This window comes from Hakea prostrata, chromosome 1 (genome assembly GCF_041222555.1).
Source record: "Hakea prostrata isolate BN-2017 chromosome 1, UWA_Hpros_2, whole genome shotgun sequence".
Lineage (NCBI taxonomy): Eukaryota > Viridiplantae > Streptophyta > Magnoliopsida > Proteales > Proteaceae > Hakea > Hakea prostrata.
The window spans coordinates 5,251,477-5,270,836 of record NC_142600.1 but is presented as its reverse complement, the minus strand read 5'-3'; the positions used below and the strand labels follow the sequence as shown (position 1 = coordinate 5,270,836).

Genomic DNA, 19,360 nt, shown 5'->3' with positions numbered 1-19,360 from the left:
AATGTTAATTATTAATTGCCCCCCACCCTTCCACCTAAAGGTCACCGTCAATCTGCTAACGCCGTTAGTATTCATTACCCAGTCAGCTTGATTCTAAAATCAACCCTGAACCGGGTAGGTTTAAAATAACCAAAATAACGTACAGTTCCAATTAATGACGTCATATTGATGGTATTGCGCAGCGTCTCCAGGTTTTTGGGGAAACGGGAAACCGAACTCATTGGACCAAAATGTCCTCCATACTTACCCATTGCAATGAAATTTCCTGGCCAATGAGTCAGGGGTGTTTATGGCAATACAACTAGGATGAGATTCCTGAAACTGCATAGAATCTCGTCAGTCTTTTCCGGGTCTGCTTGTACACGTGGCGAACAAGTAATGGAGAAGGCATTCAATTATTATATTTGTCCAAAAGATGGGTCTAGAGACTGATGATGCCACGTGTTGGCAGCCAGGAATATTATATTATAGGTCTCAGGGCTCACACCCACCAATCCGGTCTGGTTGAATCGGAAGATACCGCTTAAACCACAAGGCCGGGAGAACGGTTATTCGAAGTTGATATTTTTAGAAGAAGTTCCGTTCAAAAAAAATCTTCAGGAGAAGTGGGCCAGCCGGGGCAACTGCACGTGAAAACCGGCCCGTCCGGTGCCGGGGCTGAATTGAATAGAGGAAGCGTCAGTGTCACCCTGGTGATGAGGGTGAAATGTTACAGAGCTGGTCAATGATTTTATAGAGAAGAAGAAGCCGCGCGTGAAGAGGAAGCTTGTAGGGGTGATCGGTAGCGCTAAAACCAGTGTCGGATGCGCATTGCGCACTCATCGTTTTGAGTCAGGAGAGGAAAAGAGAGAGAAAATCCTCAACGTGAAGAGGTAGAGAGAGAGTAGAGGGTTGGAAAATGCCAAGCGAGCGGAGGGCTAAAAGGGAAAATTTTCGGTTTGCGTGAAAAAGCTGAACTGAAAAAGAGGCAGCATCGACAAGCGACAGCAGACAAGCGAGTTTGCAGGAATTCTCGAGTCTTCATCACTTAAAGACTTAAACATCGATCACCTTTCTCTTTGATTTCTGCTTTGGTTCACTGTGGAACACTTTTTCCGCCGGAGATCGAGTTTGTTGTACCATTGTATAGGAAAATTTCTGAGTGCTTCGTTCTATCGAGTTTGTTTGGACAGAAATGGCGATTTTTTTTAGCTTGTTGAGTGGAAACGATCAGTTTCCAGCATATTCCAGCAGATTCTGAGACATTTCAAGTGGTCCCTATCAATGGAAACATGGAATAAGTAAGAGATTACGGTTTGAATAGTGTCTCTGAATCTTTTCTATTTCATTGTCGCTGTAGATTTGGATGGATAATGGAGTCGTGGACTTGGCGTCTTGGGTGAAGACTTTGAGTCTATAGTCCTCTTCGTTCTTGCATAGTTCCACCTGTATTTACGGTTGTATTCTTTCCCTCTTATTTTGGCGAAATACCTGCAGCGTTTATGGAGCAAAAATGGCAAAGGAGAAATCTTTAAGAGGATTAAGAATCTTTCCTCGTGTGTTCGTTCAAAGTTAGATTTTGAGTTTTGGTTCTTGAAGGAACTTTTGCATTTCGTGGTTCTACTTCGTCTTTCTGACTGCTTTATCTTTTTGGATCTTTCTTTCTCTGTTTTTAGGTGGTAACTGTGTAATTTGGAGTCTGTAACATTATTTCCCTGGCTAATCGGAATTCATTTTACCCTTAATTTTCAGGTTCTGATATTTTATCCCACCTTTCTAGTTTTTAGGCAGAAAGAAGCTTCACCGATGCTGAAGGTACGGGTCGACAGCGGCAGACATGGCTCTTGAAGTATCAGTTTCATATTTACTTCATCAGCGTTAAAGATCTAACAGCTTTGTGCATTTAAGGCGAGCGTTTATAGCATATTCTGGGAGTGGAATCGGAATAGACTGACAAGGTTATTTATACTGTTTAATGAGCTGTTTCAGCCGCACCTGAGTTACGTAGGCGCTCCCATTCGTCTTCAGGCATCTCCATAAGCAATTAATAGGAATTACAAAGAGCTCTCTGCGTTACGGGATGAATATAAAGATTGGAGGGCAAACACCTGAAGTGATGTAGACCCCTTAAGTGTGGAGCCTGTATGGTTGGTGAAGATAAAAGCTCGCGGTCAAATTCCCTTTGATACTGGATTTATCCCTTTGGTTTCTTTAGTTGAAGAATTCTCTACTCATACAAAGGTGCGGTTGTTGGAGGAATTGATCCATCAGTCTGGTTTCGAAGGCCTTCTCTACTGTTGGATAGAAGTCTGTTTTCTGACGAGACTGTCGTAGATCGACTGCTTGTGAGGATCCTTGTTTTGGAGTTTCATGGCAATGGCGTCATTAAATCTTTCCTCGGAAGGACAAAATTTAGGTCCAACTTTCTTTTTATCTTCCTCAAAATTTTGAATATATCTCGACTGCTTTCTGCCTTTTAAGGACTGAAGTCCTGTTTGTTTTAATGTTTTCCTGGATGTACTTTTTCGTTTCTGTTCACGAGGGGAAGAGAAAATTGCTTTCACCATTTAGAAGAGATGTCACTGATCAGATGGGACTATTCGGGAGAGAAAATAAGTTTCTTCCCTTGATCTATAAGCTGTTTATTTTCTTCCATTAGCAAATAAAATTATCTAGCGATGTAGATGACTTAGTGGTTAATTTATACCTTAGGAGCTACGAGCCATACCTGTGATGCTTAAGTTCCTAACCCAGGCCTGAGCTCAGACTCTGTTTTAATATTGGCAATTGGCAATGCCATTGCTTTTGACCAATGCATATTTCTGGTAATTGTTTAATTTGGCAATGGATTTTTGCACTTTTTGTGGTGTTTATGTTCATTAGGTGCAAGGTTTCGCGCTCTTCTTAGTTTTCGTTCAACCTGCATATTCATTGGAAAATCTGCAAAGCATAAAAAATGTTCTGTTATTGAATAGAGGATGTGGTGCTCAAACTTTATATGGGTGTTCTAATGCCTCTGTTGCTATCTTCCTCAAGCTCTTTATGCTTTATTTATGTGTCTGCATTTTCTGTTTTTCTATAGGGACCTCTCGTGATATTTTATACAAGGAACTCTGGCATGCCTGTGCTGGTCCTTTGGTCACTGTACCTCGGGAAGGAGAACGGGTTTATTACTTCCCCCAAGGTCATATGGAACAGGTAGGTTGAATTGGTTTACTTGTCATTTTCTGAGCAAAACAAGCCAGACAATCTAGGATCCAATTCTTAACATACATGGATGACTGGTGGAAGAAGCTTAGTGCTTAAGAGGGAAGCCTTAGAGAAAGGGAAAGAAAGGAATGAAATTCCCTAGGAATTTTATTTGCGCTCTGCATCAGATATGCTTTTCATTAATTGTTAATTAGTTGGTACTTATATGCATTACGTTGCCATAGTTCTTCTGGGAGCTTTACGTTGTCTTTTACTTTAATGTAATCTTTTTTTTTTTTTTTGTGTGTGGGTATGGTTGGAAGGTTAATTCAAAACTCTCCACATGCCAGCTTTTATGTCTAGAGAAAATCTCAATGTGTACTGAAATGTATATACAATTTCGTTTTTGGTTTGTATTTTCTTTATAAAAAGAAGGTAAAATTTCATAGACACCCCGGCATATATGGCTGAAAGCAGAGACACCCCACAAGCATGTAAAATTGGCAAACGTCACCTGTTCTGTTAGAACCGATGTGAAAATATCTCATGAACATCTTCATTTTTAGGGCTTGTAGAAACCTAGGTCTCGCAATTTAATTAGCAACTTCCAAAGCTTCCATCCGTTCTATACAAACTTCATTTCTACATAGAGATTTAACTGGAGGAAAACAAATGGGAGAGAGCATCAAAATTGTAGGGCTTGTAAAATCCAAGATTTGGGATGGTAATCGGCAGCTTCAAACCTTGAAACATTCTATTAAACCCATCAGCAAGAATGGAAGTGACAATCTCGATGTGTAACATTCCGTAACTGCAAGGAGAAAATATCAGCAAGGATGGAAGTGGCAATTGATGCCTAAAACATTCCCTAGTTTCAAGGAGAAAATACAGTTATCGATGAATGTATTTTTTTACTAAGGTTAAGAAGGAATACTCACATTAAAATAAGGATAGTTTTGGAATTATGAAATCATCCAATCATGACTTAACAGAAAATGCTAATGGAGTGTACTATTGTAATTTCACGTGACATTTTGGGGGTGTCTATGTCAATTTTACTTACTTTTGGGGTGTCTCTGAAACTTTCCCTAAAAAGAATTATATTGAACTGTCTCAAATGTCACTTAAATTTTTTCTTTCTGTCTCAGTTCAATAAAAACCTGTAAACATATCAAGCTTCTCTTGCATTAGGAAGGATGAACAGACTGTACATTATTTAAATTTATTTGTTTCCTTCTTTACCATCTTATTATAGCTTGAGGCATCAACACACCAAGGTCTGGACCAGCAGATGCCATCATTCAATCTGCCATCGAAAATCCTTTGCAAAGTAGTTAATGTGCAGCTAAAGGTGAGTATGCAGATTATTTTCTTAATTCTCGTAGTAAAGTGGCTTGGCTTCCTTTTAATTTTTGGTTGCCAATTCGTTCATCTCTTCCTTACAATGTGTAGGCAGAACCAGAAACTGATGAGGTTTATGCACAGATCACTCTACTTCCTGAACATGATGTGAGTTTCCTAGTATCCACTCAAAATGAATGACTGGTATTCGATGTAACAAGGACATCAATGTGAGATATACAGCAGGGTTCTCTTCCTTCATCTCTCATTCGATTTTCTTCTCTCAATTTTGTTGAAGAGAAGAAATATTTCCTGAGAACTTGTGCATAGATGCCATAATTGGTATTGATCATGGCCAGAAATCTTGAATGCATGTTGCTTATAGATCACTAGTATTGAGCGTCTACTTTGATTGTGGACATATCCCTTAATGCATTGTTTAGGAACTAACTGGAATTGCTGGTGTGCTGTTTCATGTTGTCTCTTCTCTTGGCTTTTCCTCCTACCTTGGGGCTAGCAAAGTGAGGTTACAAAGCCTGATCCTCCACTTCCGGATCCTCCGAGGTATGTGGTTCATTCATTCTGCAAGACGCTTACTGCTTCTGACACAAGCACCCATGGAGGGTTCTCTGTTCTTAGGAGGCATGCTGATGATTGTCTACCACCATTGGTGAGCTTTTAATTCAACATTGATCCATCTTGGACTGTTCAGCTAGTTGGCCATTTTCCCATTCCAAGCTGCCTTGAATCTTGTTCCCTTGCAGGATATGTCTCAGCATCCACCTTGGCAAGAATTGGTTGCAACAGATCTGCATGGAAATGAATGGCATTTTCGTCATATTTTCCGAGGTTTGAATTTTTTTAACTGACTTTTGAAGGTCTGGTTACAGTTTGATCTCTGACTGGGAGTTTGTCTTTTTCTTTATGAACTATTGTCAATGTCCAATGCCAATTGCTTTCAGGTCAGCCTCGGCGTCACTTACTCACAACCGGATGGAGTGTCTTTGTCAGTTCTAAGAGACTGGTGGCTGGTGATGCATTTATATTCCTTAGGTAAGTTACGTCATACACACCTTATGTATTTGATTAAAACTTTCAGTTTTATTGACAATAATGCTGTGAATGGCTGCACTTTACAATATAACAGAGGTGAGAGTGGAGAGCTGCGTGTTGGAGTACGGAGGCTCATGAGGCAGCTGAATAACATGCCATCATCTGTTATATCGAGTCACAGCATGCATCTTGGGGTTCTGGCCACTGCATCTCATGCCCAAGCAACTGGAACCCTCTTCTCTGTTTTCTATAAGCCAAGGTTTGGTAACTCTTTCTTATTAATGTGTTTCCTTACATTCATGAAAGTTGGTCTTAATGTCATCAGTTATCACATGTATTGGTGCTTACGGCTGTTTCTTTCTGTTATCTCACATTTTGTCTCATTGACGTTCCGGAACTTCTGCTCGGTTTAGAAATTGTATATGAAGTTCTGATGTCAAGACTTGTGTCGGTAAAGAATCATATGATTTTGAAGAAATTTAGTTGGTTCTTGGCATCATTTTGTATCATGACATAAACTGGAAATGTTTTGATGACAAGCCTTCAGTTTCCAAGAAACTCCTTGTCTTGTTAACATCTCCATATTTTGATGGCAAGCCTTCTATTTCTCATGAGAAGCTGTATTTTTGTTAAGAACATCATCCTTTTTTATGGTCTTTCTGCTGTGCTGTGGATTATAATGGTCTTTCTACTTATTGGCATTCAGATAAGATGCAAAATCTGAATTCATGGGCTGTTCCATTGATTTCTCCAAGAAATTTTTAATGGTACACTAGTTAAAATAACTACTTTCTTTGCCTGCGATATTCCAGAAAAATATTTGTAAATATGATGGGCACAGGAATATGAAACCAGCTAACTCCGATGTAGCATTTTGAGTCTATTCATTGGTTGAATCTTCCAATTCTTGTTTTGTTTGTTAAAAAAGCAGACGAGTATTTTGCTGAACCAGTCCTATTTCTTTTCAGGACAAGTCGTTCTGAGTTTATCATTAGTGTTAACAAGTATCTTGAAGCACGGAACCCCAAGTTATCTGTTGGGATGAGATTTAAAATGAGATTTGAGGGTGAGGAAGCTCCCGAAAGAAGGTCTGTTGTGTTATTGGCTTATTATTTTGGTATGCGGTTATAATATCCAACTACAAGCTTGCTTTCTGTAATTGTTCAGGTTCAGTGGTACTATTATTGGTGTTGGAGAGGCTGCATCTTCTTCTTGGGAAGATTCTGAATGGAGATCGTTGAAGGTAAATTCTACAATATCTTGTACTTAAAACTGGATTGGCCAAAATTTTGAGTGTATGACGACTTGGAAGTTGTTAACTGAATGGCTTGCGTGGCTTTCTGTGGCCCTTTAAGGACTTGAAAGTTGAATTTTGCATAACTTGTTAGTGTCTATTGGAAAGGTGATCAAGATACTTGAAATTTTCTATACGCTCGAAGGCCTTTGTTTAGATTATGTCAACTTGCTTTTTGTGTTGAGCTCCAAATTGAATGCTGAGGTTCTCTTAAGCAGTCAATGGGTTATCTTGGCATTTTTTTTTCTTGTAATTTTCTGTTCTTCGTTGAGTTTATTTATTTGTCTTGGAACTGTGAATGACATCGTCCTGATTAATAGGTTCACTGGGACGAACCATCAACAATTCCTCGTCCAGAGAGAGTTTCACCATGGGAATTGGAACCATTAGTGGCAGCTCCTCCTTCGAACTCTCAACCAGTGCACAGAAATAAACGTGCACGACCCCCACTTTTACCTTCACCTACTCCTGATACTTCAGTATTTGGTTTGGAATTTTGCCCTGGTACTGTTTCTTTGTTTTTTCTTTTATTATTTGTCAATACCAATAAGAACAGGCATTTCTCCTTGTCCAATTAGGTATGTGGAAACCCAGTGTTGAGTCTCCCTCGACTAATCCGTATTCTGGCTTAAGGAGTGCACGAGACCTTTATCCATCACCTAGTTCTGCTTCCCTCTTCTCCTCCATTGCAAAGGCAGGCTCTCTTGGATTCAATGGAAATAATTCTCAGGCTGTCAATTCAACACGCTGGCCTAACCATGCAGAAATTCCAACTGAGTCCTTGACTGCAACTGTTAGTAGAGCATATGGAGAGAAGCAACCTGAAAGTGGTAATGGATACCGGCTATTTGGGATCCAGTTGGTTGGCAACTCCCCTTTGAATGAAACTTCACCTGTGGTAACTTCGGCTGGTGGAGTGGGAGAAGATCAACCAGCTCCATCCATTGATGCAGACTCTGATCGGCTATCTCAGCCATCAAATATCAATTGTTTTGATATGCCGCCAGTAAGCAGTGAGCCTGAGAAATCGTGCTTGAGATCTCCACAGGAAATGCAAAGCAGGCAAACTCGGAGTTGTACCAAGGTATGTTAATGATGCACTAGTTTCGCACTTAACATTGTTGTATAAACCTCATAAAGATGAAAATGTTTCCTACCGGGCTATGATTTATTCACTAGATAATGCATCTGATATAGGGAGTCTTCAGGAGGTGATTTAGAAGCAAAATAGAGAGAACAAATGGCAAATGCATTTTACTGGTTCCTATATGTGTACAATCTGTTCTCACCTGCTCTGCCACATAGCAGATATTTGGGATGCACAGTTGGTTTTTCTCTAGTGTTTGCTTGTCAAGTTACCAACCAATCCCCTTCACATATTTTGCTTGCTTAATTGATATCAGCAAAACAAATAAATATAACGGTTCCAGGCTTTATTTTAATTTCTTTTAGGAGTTCTTGTATCCTTTAATGTTGTACTTTCGTGGACAGCATATATTGATGTTAATATTTTCCTTTGGCAAGGGAAGATCCATTTGTGCCATGTTGATTAGCAGTCGCTCTATTATGAGACCTCATGTATTTCACCAATGGAATTAAAGAAATAATAATCCGGTTTAGCCTCTAAAAGGTTCCATTAGCTACTCGGCTTGCCCCTTTTCTGATATTCTCATTTAAACAAATGCAAGGAAATATACATTTTTTTAAGATTTAATGTTTGCTTTTGTTTTCCTAGATAATGGCTATAGGTGCAAACCAGAAATTGATAAAATGGCATACTCAGTGCAGAAATTGCTAAAATGCCTGCCTTATCCTTGCTTCACAAAGAGGCTATTTCCTGGAACCCATGACCACTAGGTCATTCTTACCAATGTGCTGGGCCCCTGCCCTGTGCAAAACAAATTTGATATGATGTGTTGTTTTCAGGTTCACATGCAAGGAATGGCTGTTGGGAGAGCGGTTGACTTGACACGATTAGACTGCTATGAAGACCTGGTGAGGAAACTTGAGGAGATGTTTAGCATTGAAGGTGAATTATCTGGGCCCATAAAGAAATGGCAAGTTGTGTACACAGATGATGAGGATGACATGATGATGGTTGGGGATGACCCTTGGCAGTTAAGTTTGTTCTGACCTTTCTGACCAATATTTTTATTTTAATTACTCTTCTCATTGATGGGTGGGGAACAACTCCTCTTTTGGCCACTTCTGCTTGATCTATAAGGCCTTTCTTTTTTTTCTTCTGAAAGATGGCAGCTTAATAGTATTCTGAATTTTGCCTAGCATTCTGTTATATAGTTTCTCTGATTGAAAGACGGATCTTAGATAAAGCTTTTAGTTTTAAAAGGACAATAGGCCTCAAATGACTTCAGTCAAGACCTAGAAAGGAGGATGTGGTTGCTAATGACAAGGCATCAAGCCGATGGATAACAGTGGAACAGAAGAAGAGATGAGCCAGTGTATTTGGACCAGGCCTTATGGGTGATTCCCGTGGGCCCATGGTTCTCTCCCAAAAAAGTGCAGCTGTATGATTGATCTTTGGAGTAGTGGCACTTGGGCAACTCTGATGTAGGAGGAACAAGAATTAATGCAAAACCCAACCCCCAACCCCCCAAAAGAGGAAAAGATGGATTAGAATGTAGTAGCCTACTAGCCCCCAAATGTATAGATGAGAGGGTTGACCAGAATTTCTATTTTACTGCTATTCCCTACTCTGCATACGTCCTTGATCCATCTTATATCCACTACCTTGAGAACTTGATTGATCGAAACATTTTATTTATTTATTTTGGGTGGGGGAAGCTTGCCCACATACATCATTGACGACTGATGCCTGTGTGATCTGCTTGATGCTTAGTTTTCAGCTGCATTGAGCCTCAGTGTCATTGACCCTTTTTCATCCAAGGTGGTTGAATGACCTGGGAGTTGGGGTGTTTGCAGGTGTAGGTTTTAAAGCCATCAAAACTGTGGCTGACTGAGGAGTCCCATCTTTCTGAATGTGCCTGTCTGAAATCTTGATTTATTGCAAGTGATTGGTTCTGTAATGTTTTCTTTCCATTTTTTCATTTGTGCAGCGAGTTCTGTAGCATGGTGAGGAAGATCTTCATTTACACTACGGATGAGGTTAAGAAATTGTTGCCAAAGACAAAGCTTCCAGTCAATGGTGAGGCTAAACCAGGAAATCCGGATTCTGAAATGGCAGCCAACGGCAGCGAAGATCAATCTTCTATTATTGGGCCGAATTCATGACTTGTTAACTCAATTATCATGAAGCTGAAAGTGTGTATTCACCATTCAAAAGGGTAAAAAGGTTGGGTTGGGTTGGGTTGGGGGGTGTTTAGGGGAGTAGGGAGAAGCTATTAAAAGTAAGTCCTGCATTTACTCTGTGGTTGTATCTCAGGTGTCCTTTTTGATTTCTATATTTTGGGAGACGCTGTGGTAGTGTGTGGCATGTATTGTCTCTGGCCATTGCTGTATAGCCACATGATTTATAGTGGAATTATCTCTGTGGGCTAGGGTTGCCTTGTCTATTGAACTCTGTTTTTCCATTTCGGTATTGATGGCTTCAATTTAATGGGATGATTTTTATTTTTAAAAATTTGTTCACTGTAAATCTCCTTTCCTACCTTTAATTTTAATGTTCTTTGTTTCAGGAGTTGTGCATCTCATGGTGAATAAACTATTACCTTTCACTTCATGCTCTCGTCCCTATCATGCTTCCAACCTCCTCCACCACTAACACCATCACCCAGACGTCATGCTCACCACTGGCGCACTTTCCCAAAGAGAAAGTATTCTCAAAATTAAAAAAAATCAAATGGATTTCTTATTCTTCAAATTATTCTGTCAGTCGACAAAACAATCCTGAAATGGATTAAACCAAAAAAAATCAGGTCAGCTTCAACTTTTCATTTTACTTTTAAAATAAGATAAATTATAAATAGACCCCTTTGTTTGTAGTAAATTATATTTACTATTCTTGAAAGAAAATTAATTATAAATGCTCTTTACCGTTGAAAGCTAAAAATAAACAATTCTGTTGAAAAACTAAAAGGATTTTTGTAATTGATTTTTTTTCAAGAGTAGTAGATGTAATGGATTGCAACTATAAGAAATCTATATGTAATTTGTCCTTCAAAATAATAAGTAACTAGTCGTTCTATTAGTTTATTTTGTCCTCCAAGGTCATGCTTTTTGTGTGGTATTTCTAGTGAATATGCTTACGAACAAATACGGACTATGGGGGATATGCAACCAATGTAGTGATGAATCTCCCTTCACTCACGCGAACAAAAAGCTAACTTGGTTCCTTTTAGGTGAGAATTACTAAAGCTTTGTATATTTACTTATTTTTAATAGAATCTTATATTTTTTTTATCAGGTTGCCGTGGTAAGATTTACTTTCCAATTATTATAATTGTGAAATTGTAGGTGGATGATGGGTGGGGGTGGGACACTATATAGATTCCTTTCCTCTTGTCGGTAACACAGAATTTAACAACTTAGTTTGGTTTTTCTGGGCAACTTCCATGGTATTATGTAATCAAACGAATCCTTTTAGATTTTCAGGTATGGTACATTGGCAAGAGCTGAGGTCCAAAATAACTTTTTTCTTAATTTAATCCATGAACTCTTGTGGATTAAGAGATTCTTTCTTCATTCTGTGAATGAAAAATAATTTAGTATGTGATATTGATCAAAACATTCATTGCATGGAAAAGGATGATATTATATGTTGACATACAGTAGAAGACACTTACATGTCTATGTCTGAGTCAATAACCATAAGTGATGGCTGAAAAGATTACCAAAGGACCATATCTTTTTGGGATCAAACTCCTTTATCCATTTGGGTTAGATACTGGACAATCACAAAAATCAGTAAGGCATGAATTAGGTCATATCTGAATTATATATTTGATTCTATATTATGTTTCATGCCTGTGGGTCAGCATCCACCTGAAAATTTTAAAGGGTTGATCATATAAAAATCATTCATACACTTCCATCTAGTTTCTTAACCCTAGAATAAAGAATCACACTTGGATTTTCTTTTGTCATGTTGTACCTTGGAAATGATAAATGATAAGAATCTGCTTTCATGCTTAATGGTTAGGATGTTTGGCTTTGTCAGTTGAGGGTTTCATTTAATTATGATGATTTGATTGAAAGTGGAACCCAATGATAGGTGGTTAGGGGATCTCCTACATGTGCCACAACAGGAGTAGGACCCTTTTGTTACTGTTATTATACACTTAATTTACTTTAATAATGTATCTTTAGAAGTGTTTCTGGCTGATGGATGAGTTTCAAACTACTTGCATTTTCTCTCTTTCAATGTTAATGTAAGATAAAAGCAAGTGGATCTCAACCACTAAACCAACTATGTTGCTTTTTAGTATTAAACCTTTTTGCCAATTATAAGAAGCCGCATGCTCCAAAAGTTTCAGAAATTGGCTAATTTTAATTGATGGGTTCCTTTTGGTTTAATCAACATCTGTGCTTTATTAGTTATTTTATAATAGAGCCCCTTGGTGTCACTAGTGAATGACCACATTATTATTAGTCAAATATAAATCTTATCCTTGGACCTTGATGGGCATTTTCTTTTTAAAAAAAATAATTAACACCCCATGTCAGTAAGACAATGGGCACTAGTTAATGTATGAAGGAAAGATGGTCAGTTTTGTGAAGTGTGATGTCATATACTAGGCATTGGAAGGATGAAAGGACAATGGTGGCGTTAGATTCTTGTATCAAAAACCAAACTTTATATATTAAGATCCCGGATAGAATATATATATATATATTGGTTTGTCAACTCCGATTTCCAAGGCTTTGTCCTGACTAATCTGGTGTTCGACCCGGATAGCACACCTGGCTGTGGTGGGTGAGTCACCGGATAGAATACTTTTATGAGGTGACTTATTTAACTGAGGGGATGAGAGGCTTTCTTGCCCAGTAAAGAACAAACCCGCCAGCAACCGCTAGAATACTTGGATGGGTTTTATGAAAAGAATAAGAAAGGAAACAGCACTATGCTAGGCTTTTCATCCATTTAGGATTCTCAATATTAGAAGACATCAAACATTTTCTGGGTATAGCTTGGAATTGACCAAGAAATGGAAGTGAGACACTCTACCTGATGATTTGGGCCAGTTGAAGAAACATGATGAAACCTTCAGGTCACCATTTAATGCCACTAGCCTCAAACCACTGACCCGCTTGCAGTGCCTTATGTTTATTCAGATAGATTGCATTACAGTACAATGGATGCTTCTTTGGGCTTTTCTAGTTTCCAATTGTTTACTTGAGATCTGGATTAAAAAGCTGGTTTTACATCCTACGCCATCACGGTTGCATTTGGGAGTTGAGTTTGGACCACATACCTAGAGAGAAAAGACGGAGTCCGTATCATCTCCCCCAATGGCAGTTGGCCACAAATTACAGGGGCCATAGGGTTAGAATGATAGTGGTACATTTTTTAAAAATATATTTTTTACTTGTACCACATAATTTGGGGTTATAACGTTGTGAAATATAAGAGATGATCCACACTCCAAGAAATGGAGCAACCATACCACGCAATGAGTGAGGAATTCACTTTTGAGATCAATCTTAACAGGTCATACCAATAGGACCCCTACCTATGTGGACTGAAGCTATTCCCCTCTCACTCCTAAGGTAGAGAATTCGGACTCTGGACAACTCCAATTTTGATAGCAGTAAGACTTGGACAAAAAATTTGACCAAAAAAAAAAAAAAAAAAAAAAAAAAAAAAACCAAAAAAAAAAAAAAAAAAAAAAAACAAAGGAACATTGGAAGACAACTTTGACATTTCATATTTGATTGTTGAATTAGATAAGAGAGAAACTACCTCAACACTTACACGATTCCAAGGCCAAGCAAAGCGGATTTTGCATCTTTAGATTTTCTTTTCTTTTTTTCCGAGTGCTCAACACTGCATGCAAACCTGTTAAATTCTCTCTTAAAATTTGCCTACTCCAAATCCCTTGGATCTGAATAGTGTGATAGATTTCTCATTACTACTCATCGAAAGATAAATTGGAAAATTTTCCTTCAATTTCCTTCGGTTTTCTTTCCAAGATAGTGGCACATGAGTATGCTCTCCCTATTTTCACCCTATCGACATTCTTTCTACACAAGAATTTAATCGAGACGGGCTTTAAGGCCTTCACTGCAGGGGAATAGAAATTATAATGTTGAGCCAAGATATGCAGAGTCAAAACTGGGAAATACTAGGTTGAACTACGAAGGCAAAAACAGGTGATTGATAGAGCTTCCTCTATTAAAGATACAAACATCTCTCCCCTGCTTGAATGGAACCCATGGTTATGTGATGAAAACACTTAAATCGGTTCGGGTGAAAACATAAAAAGCTGTGATTACCTAAAAAAGGAAACCATAAAAAGCTGTTAACTCACACACCCCCCGCCCCCAACCCCCCAAAAAAAAGGGAGGGAGAAGCGACGAAGAAATGAAAACAGACGTACATCTAAAATCAGAAAATTTAATTTCTTAACTAATCATCAAATTACATAGCATTCAAGTAACGAATTAAAAATCTAATCCAACCTTTCGTAGAGGCAAAAGAAAGGTTACTTGGAAGCTCAACATTCCAAATCAATCTTCACCGTCTGCCTTGGGCTTCTTTGCTTTGTGCTCATTTGCATTAGTCTTCAACTTAGCTTCACGACGTTCCCTTTTTAACCCTTTCGCTTTACTAGATAGTGCAACATCACCAACCTAAATGCCACAACAGATCATGAAAGTTCAACAAATGAGCAGCCAAAGCCATTTCAGAAGCATAAGGAAAAGAGAGTCTCATAACAAAGGGGAACAGATCTTCCTACCTGTTGGTCAGGAATGTAGAACTTTCCAATCTTCCCTTGTATCACGTCACGGCTAACATTCTTCTCCTGAATTAAAAAGCCAAATTGTTTAGCACACAAGATTATTGTCTAGAGGATTTTCTCTTTTTTTTGGGTAAAATCTAGAGGATTTTCTCTCCAACACATAAAAGTAGAGTGAATGAACAACATGAGAGGATTAGGGATGCTCAACCAACCTTCTTCTTGGGACGGTCTGTAGCAGTTTTCATAGCCTCTTTCCTTAGGCCCTCACTAGGAACACGATGTCGCCGAACCACAAAGTCCATAGAAGGACCAACTTCTACCATTTCCATCCTTGGGACAATTGTGCCTGACTTTTTCATTCGGAGTGCAGTGTGTGTGAAAAACACTCTATTAGAAGACACAGCCGTACAGACATAAGCATGATCTATTCCAGCGATATTTAAATTTTCTACAACCTGCATGAAATCAACCATTCCTTCTTATTCCCTATTGATTGTTACAAAACGAGAAAAGCCAATAAAATACATACCTGTCCTCTAAATAAATCAAGCAAAAGTTCTTTCAAATGTTTCAGTTCTTCTACATTCTCAAAACCTTCTCCAAGAAAAGCCAAGAAGGGTTTCGATCCTACACGTGGAGCCAACTTCTTGTCATATGAGAATGACTCCATGGTTTTGAAATTCTCCACGCCAACCTCCACAAGATCATAAATGTGGTGATCATAAGTACGCCCTATAACTAGATTGTTTGGCCTCTTCTTTGAGTGAGAACCATACTGCAAGAAAAATCCACAATGATACTGTTAAAGGACTTAAGAGGGTAGTTTTACTAACAAAAGAAATGGGGACATAACTCTGAGCTAGAACCTACGGGCAGAGTTTAGACGGTGTCACCACACCACAGCTCACTGAAAGCAAATTCAAATGCGCTGGATGTGAAGATCAGGATATTAATATTCTGCTACATAAAAAGCAACAACTTTCACTCTAGAACTTCCCACTTACAACAAATATCTAATTCATAAAAAGGTGGTAGGCATCAAAATAATGGAAGAACTCTATGTTGAACCAACAAAATGCTGCAAATGTTGAACCAACAAAATGCTGCAAGATAGGTGTGCAAGCACTGCATGTGAAAATCAATATGTTTATATTATTATTATTATTATTTTTTGGTCTTCTTCTTTTTCTTGGGGTGAAAATACATTTGGTTTATCCTTAGATAAAACACGGTTTCCAGCTAATATCTGTAAATTGAGCATCGGAATAGCACATTGACAAGAAAATTTAAAAAAATTATTCAACATAGTCTTCCATCCACATTATGTATACAAGGCCAGTAAATTTGATCATTATTGACTTTTTGATCCATATTTGTGATTCAACTTCAACCATGTTTGTACTAAACAGTGTTCTATAGTTGCAAGATAGTGTATCATATTTTTATCTAATTTAGACATACATCATATCTAACCCCGGAAAAATTAGATATGACTTAGTTTAATAAACCCCTGCCCCACACCCCCTTCCAAAAAAGAAAAAAAAAGTATGGAAATACCACCAAAATAAACACATGAAATCTAATTTTCGAGCAAGGATGTGGGGCATGATAGCCCGGTAGAGGGGGTTTTTGAGCAAGGGTTGGATGAGGGTGGTCTGGAGAGACCATTTTATCAAGCTTTTGTTCATGTTCTGCAAAAACGTTCCTCAGACCACTTGTGTCACCAGTTCGTTCTTTTTTCCCCTTTATTTTGGGGTGGGGGAACAGTTCTGCCAAACACCTATCACCTATTCAGTTGCCGGGAACAAAAGAATGCTAGTGCTGTTATATGGGACCAGTACCATACACATCCTAAACATGTTTCGAAATTATTGTTTTGGGGACAATCTAGAATTCAACTAGTGCTAGAAGCAAACTCCGGTTCAAATACTGGTACTACTCAAGAACAATGAGGTTACAAAAGAAGACTGTAGGCTGAAGCCTAAATAATTACTTACAATGAAAAGACTGCAGTCGGTTTTGAGAGAAAAGAACTCTAAAGAGGTTTCTCCACCACTTTCAAAAGGCCTAATGTTCTCATTCTTCCGGGAATATTTAATGGCAGAATCCTTCTTTAGATGATGGATCTCAGACAACACAGCATTCAGTACACTGCTACTCTTGGTACCATGAAGAATCAATGTTTTCTTAAAATTCTCAACCTACATCATCGAACCATCAAAAATCAATTAGAAACTTGAATAGCCAAAGAATGGAGAGTTCAATCGTCGTTGTGGCGAAAGATCATAATGAAATTGAATTGAAGAATTAGGTTAAACATATAAGAGGGAGGAAAATCCCAAACAGAACTTACATTTTTGGGAGCACGTTTTTCAAGAGCTCGTCTAGCTTTCTCTGTTTTTGGAGTCTTCACTGTCAGCATGATGAGCTAAACATACAGAAACCTGGTGAAAAGCAAACATGAACAATATTCAGTAAAAAATACGAGAAAAATCAGAACTGAAAGCCAAACAGTACCGAGAGAGAGCGAGAGAAGGAGAGACATATTACCAGAAGCGACGATTGAAGCTTCGGAGTGTCACTTTCCTCAGAGTCGCTTCCGAAACTGGTTTTGATCGTGGATAGCTCAAAGCGACACTGTGTTTTCTCCCACAGCGGGAGAGAGAAAGAAGGTATTAGAGATTTAGGGTTTTGATACTTGAAGACGAATTTGACTCGGCTGAACGGTCGAACCAAGAGCCGGAGTGTTCGTCGATTCAGTTCTGGTTCGGTTTATAAATAAAAAACTAACCGGTTTAGCTATCTGATTCAACTCTCCAGTAATCCGGTTTGCTTAGAGACTAAATTACATATCTACCCCTCATAAAACATGCTAGAAATCAAATATGAGGTTGGGTACAGCCATTGAGACATTCAACTAGTTTTTCTAATTTGATTTAAAAAAGAAAAAAGAAAAAAAAACTAGTTTGTTGATTTTGGATGGAAGACTATGTTGAATGTCCATCTTTTCATATTTTTCCATTCCTAAAACATGCATGCTTATTGTTAAGGTGACTATTGTGTATTAAAATTTTGAAGTGAAGATCTTAGGCTGAATTGGTCTATAAATTCAAGGATTTGATTCCCAAACTGTGATTTAGCCATAGTATTTACAAGACAAAATCCCTTTTTTTTTTTGGTCGACTAACAAAATTTCACGTGTATAAGCACGTGGTTTTTTTATTTTATTTTAAACAATTTGAATATATAAACTTTTCTTTTAAGAGAACAGATTAAGGGTAAAGATTAATTTCTTCACCAAAAAAAAAAAAAAGGTAAAGATTAATTTATTCTTTTATGATTTTAAAAATTTTAAGCAATTATGAATTATTAATGTTGGTTTGTGTGATAATTGTTTAGTAACATGTTCATACAAAATTTTTTTTTCAGTAGCAAATGGAATTTTTATTTTTTTTGGTATAAAGGGACTTTTATTAAGCCGGGGATGGGATATTAATATGCCTTAGCAAGAGTCGAACCATGACCTCTTCACTAAGAAATGTTGGTTTCAACCACTAGAACAATTTTTTTTCAGTAATAAATGGACTTTTCTTTTCCCCTTATAAAGTTATTGTGCATTTTTTTATTAAAAAAAAAAGGAAAAAAAAAAAAAGAAAAGAAAAAAGGATTATATATACCGTGCAAAAGTCCTGAGAGTGAGAAATTGAAAGAGAATGGGGATGAAATGTGGGGAATTTAGGTTTTTTTATTTCGTTGGAAATTGTTTTATAGTTTTTGTTAGATATCCTTTATGAATTCAATGCTACCATACGGAAATAGTAGTTTCCCCCCTATATTGTGAGGATAAATTAAAATTCTTAGGAATGCTACTCACTAAAATGCAAGTAGCTTTTGACCACTTAATGTAAGAGTTTATACATTGTAAAACAAATAGATGAGGCCACTATCGACTAGGATAATATCTACCTCTTTCTATCAACTATACAATTAGAAGCAAATGAATAACAGTCCTACAAGGGAGAAAGAGTCCAAGTTTCTTTTTGCTGCTATATATAACTCTGATAAACCTTAGATAAAAAAATAAAATGTTATGCCATATGACAATACGGAATTTGGAAAGAATGCTTCGTATATAATAAAGGAGGAACCCTCTCTCTCTCTCTCTCTCTCTCTCTCTCTCTCATGTTTTACACTGATTCCCCAACCCCACAAAAAAGGCCGAGCTATGCTGGGAGCCATATACAATGATAAACTAGAAGGTCCTCGAGAATTTCCTGATTTCATACATGATTGAAGATATGGAAATCAGATCCTTGTTAAGTGTTGATCCACCAACTATGTGTTTGATGCAATCTGTAAGCCTAGTGTAATAAAGCAGCAATTGGGTTAATGCAGCTCTCAATATCTCCATACCACACAAGAAGTTACTAAAAGAAGTGATGACATCCTTGTGCATCAGCTCTATTGCAGCCTTCCATCTGCTTGCAAAGTCCTTAACAAGTGGTTCAACATCAGGAACAGTGATGGGCTTCTCTGATGTAGAACTTAGTTCCTCAGCTGATAAAGAAAACATTTAATAAGTTCCTACTGATCTCCAAACATAGAGATCCATAATAAGGATTCTTTT

At 37.9% G+C, this 19,360-nt stretch overlaps 3 protein-coding genes across 9 annotated transcripts in view; 1 reads left to right on the top strand and 2 right to left on the bottom strand.

The window, feature by feature from the left end:
• The first annotated feature begins 684 nt into the window (after positions 1 to 684).
• LOC149026908 (auxin response factor 1-like) lies at positions 685 to 10,624 on the top strand. 6 transcript variants are annotated; one of them, XM_089157168.1, is made up of 16 exons: positions 685 to 1,280; positions 1,732 to 1,794; positions 1,969 to 2,395; positions 3,062 to 3,177; positions 4,424 to 4,519; positions 4,621 to 4,677; positions 5,027 to 5,179; positions 5,274 to 5,358; positions 5,472 to 5,562; positions 5,657 to 5,821; positions 6,531 to 6,650; positions 6,730 to 6,805; positions 7,177 to 7,360; positions 7,435 to 7,940; positions 8,783 to 8,973; positions 9,931 to 10,622. In XM_089157168.1, the coding sequence occupies exons 3-16, from the start codon at positions 2,350 to 2,352 to the stop codon at positions 10,103 to 10,105; spliced, it is 2,061 nt and encodes a 686-aa protein (XP_089013294.1). In that variant the 5' UTR covers positions 685 to 1,280; positions 1,732 to 1,794; positions 1,969 to 2,349; the 3' UTR covers positions 10,106 to 10,622. The 6 variants fall into 6 exon arrangements, with proteins under 6 accessions (XP_089013294.1, XP_089013302.1, XP_089013287.1 ...); XM_089157176.1 differs by having other exon boundaries at positions 685 to 1,436; XM_089157161.1 differs by having other exon boundaries at positions 685 to 1,550.
• Positions 10,625 to 14,373: 3,749 nt separating this feature from the next.
• On the bottom strand, positions 14,374 to 17,399 carry LOC149026907 (Ribosomal RNA processing Brix domain protein). The gene is made up of 7 exons (XM_089157140.1): positions 17,284 to 17,399; positions 17,087 to 17,177; positions 16,731 to 16,934; positions 15,263 to 15,508; positions 14,946 to 15,188; positions 14,731 to 14,796; positions 14,374 to 14,623 (listed from the first exon to the last, which is right to left on the bottom strand). Exons 2-7 carry the CDS (start codon positions 17,153 to 17,155, stop codon positions 14,501 to 14,503), a joined length of 951 nt encoding a protein of 316 aa, XP_089013266.1. The 5' UTR covers positions 17,156 to 17,177; positions 17,284 to 17,399; the 3' UTR covers positions 14,374 to 14,500.
• Positions 17,400 to 18,388: 989 nt separating this feature from the next.
• LOC149026906 (vacuolar protein sorting-associated protein 52 A-like) overlaps positions 18,389 to 19,360 on the bottom strand; it is a 46,467-nt gene continuing 45,495 nt past the window's right edge. The window contains exon 20 of one of the 2 annotated variants that reach the window (XM_089157129.1): positions 18,389 to 19,290. In XM_089157129.1, coding sequence (XP_089013255.1) covers positions 18,986 to 19,290 — 305 coding nt within the window. In that variant the 3' untranslated portion in view covers positions 18,389 to 18,985. The remainder of the gene's footprint in view (positions 19,291 to 19,360) is intronic. The other variant, XM_089157122.1, reaches the window with a different exon arrangement.

Coding starts and splice junctions, on each gene's coding strand:
- LOC149026907 (XM_089157140.1), bottom strand. CDS start 17,155: ATGCTGACAGTGAAGACTCCAAAAACAGAGAAAGCTAGACGAGCTCTT. Junction 15,509..16,730: donor CCGACTGCAGTCTTTTCATT/GTAAGTAATTAT, acceptor TTTTTCTTGCAG/TATGGTTCTCACTCAAAGAA. Junction 14,624..14,730: donor TCTACATTCCTGACCAACAG/GTAGGAAGATCT, acceptor TGTGGCATTTAG/GTTGGTGATGTTGCACTATC.
- LOC149026908 (XM_089157168.1), top strand. CDS start 2,350: ATGGCAATGGCGTCATTAAATCTTTCCTCGGAAGGACAAAATTTAG. Junction 5,180..5,273: donor ATGATTGTCTACCACCATTG/GTGAGCTTTTAA, acceptor GTTCCCTTGCAG/GATATGTCTCAGCATCCACC. Junction 5,822..6,530: donor TCTGTTTTCTATAAGCCAAG/GTTTGGTAACTC, acceptor ATTTCTTTTCAG/GACAAGTCGTTCTGAGTTTA.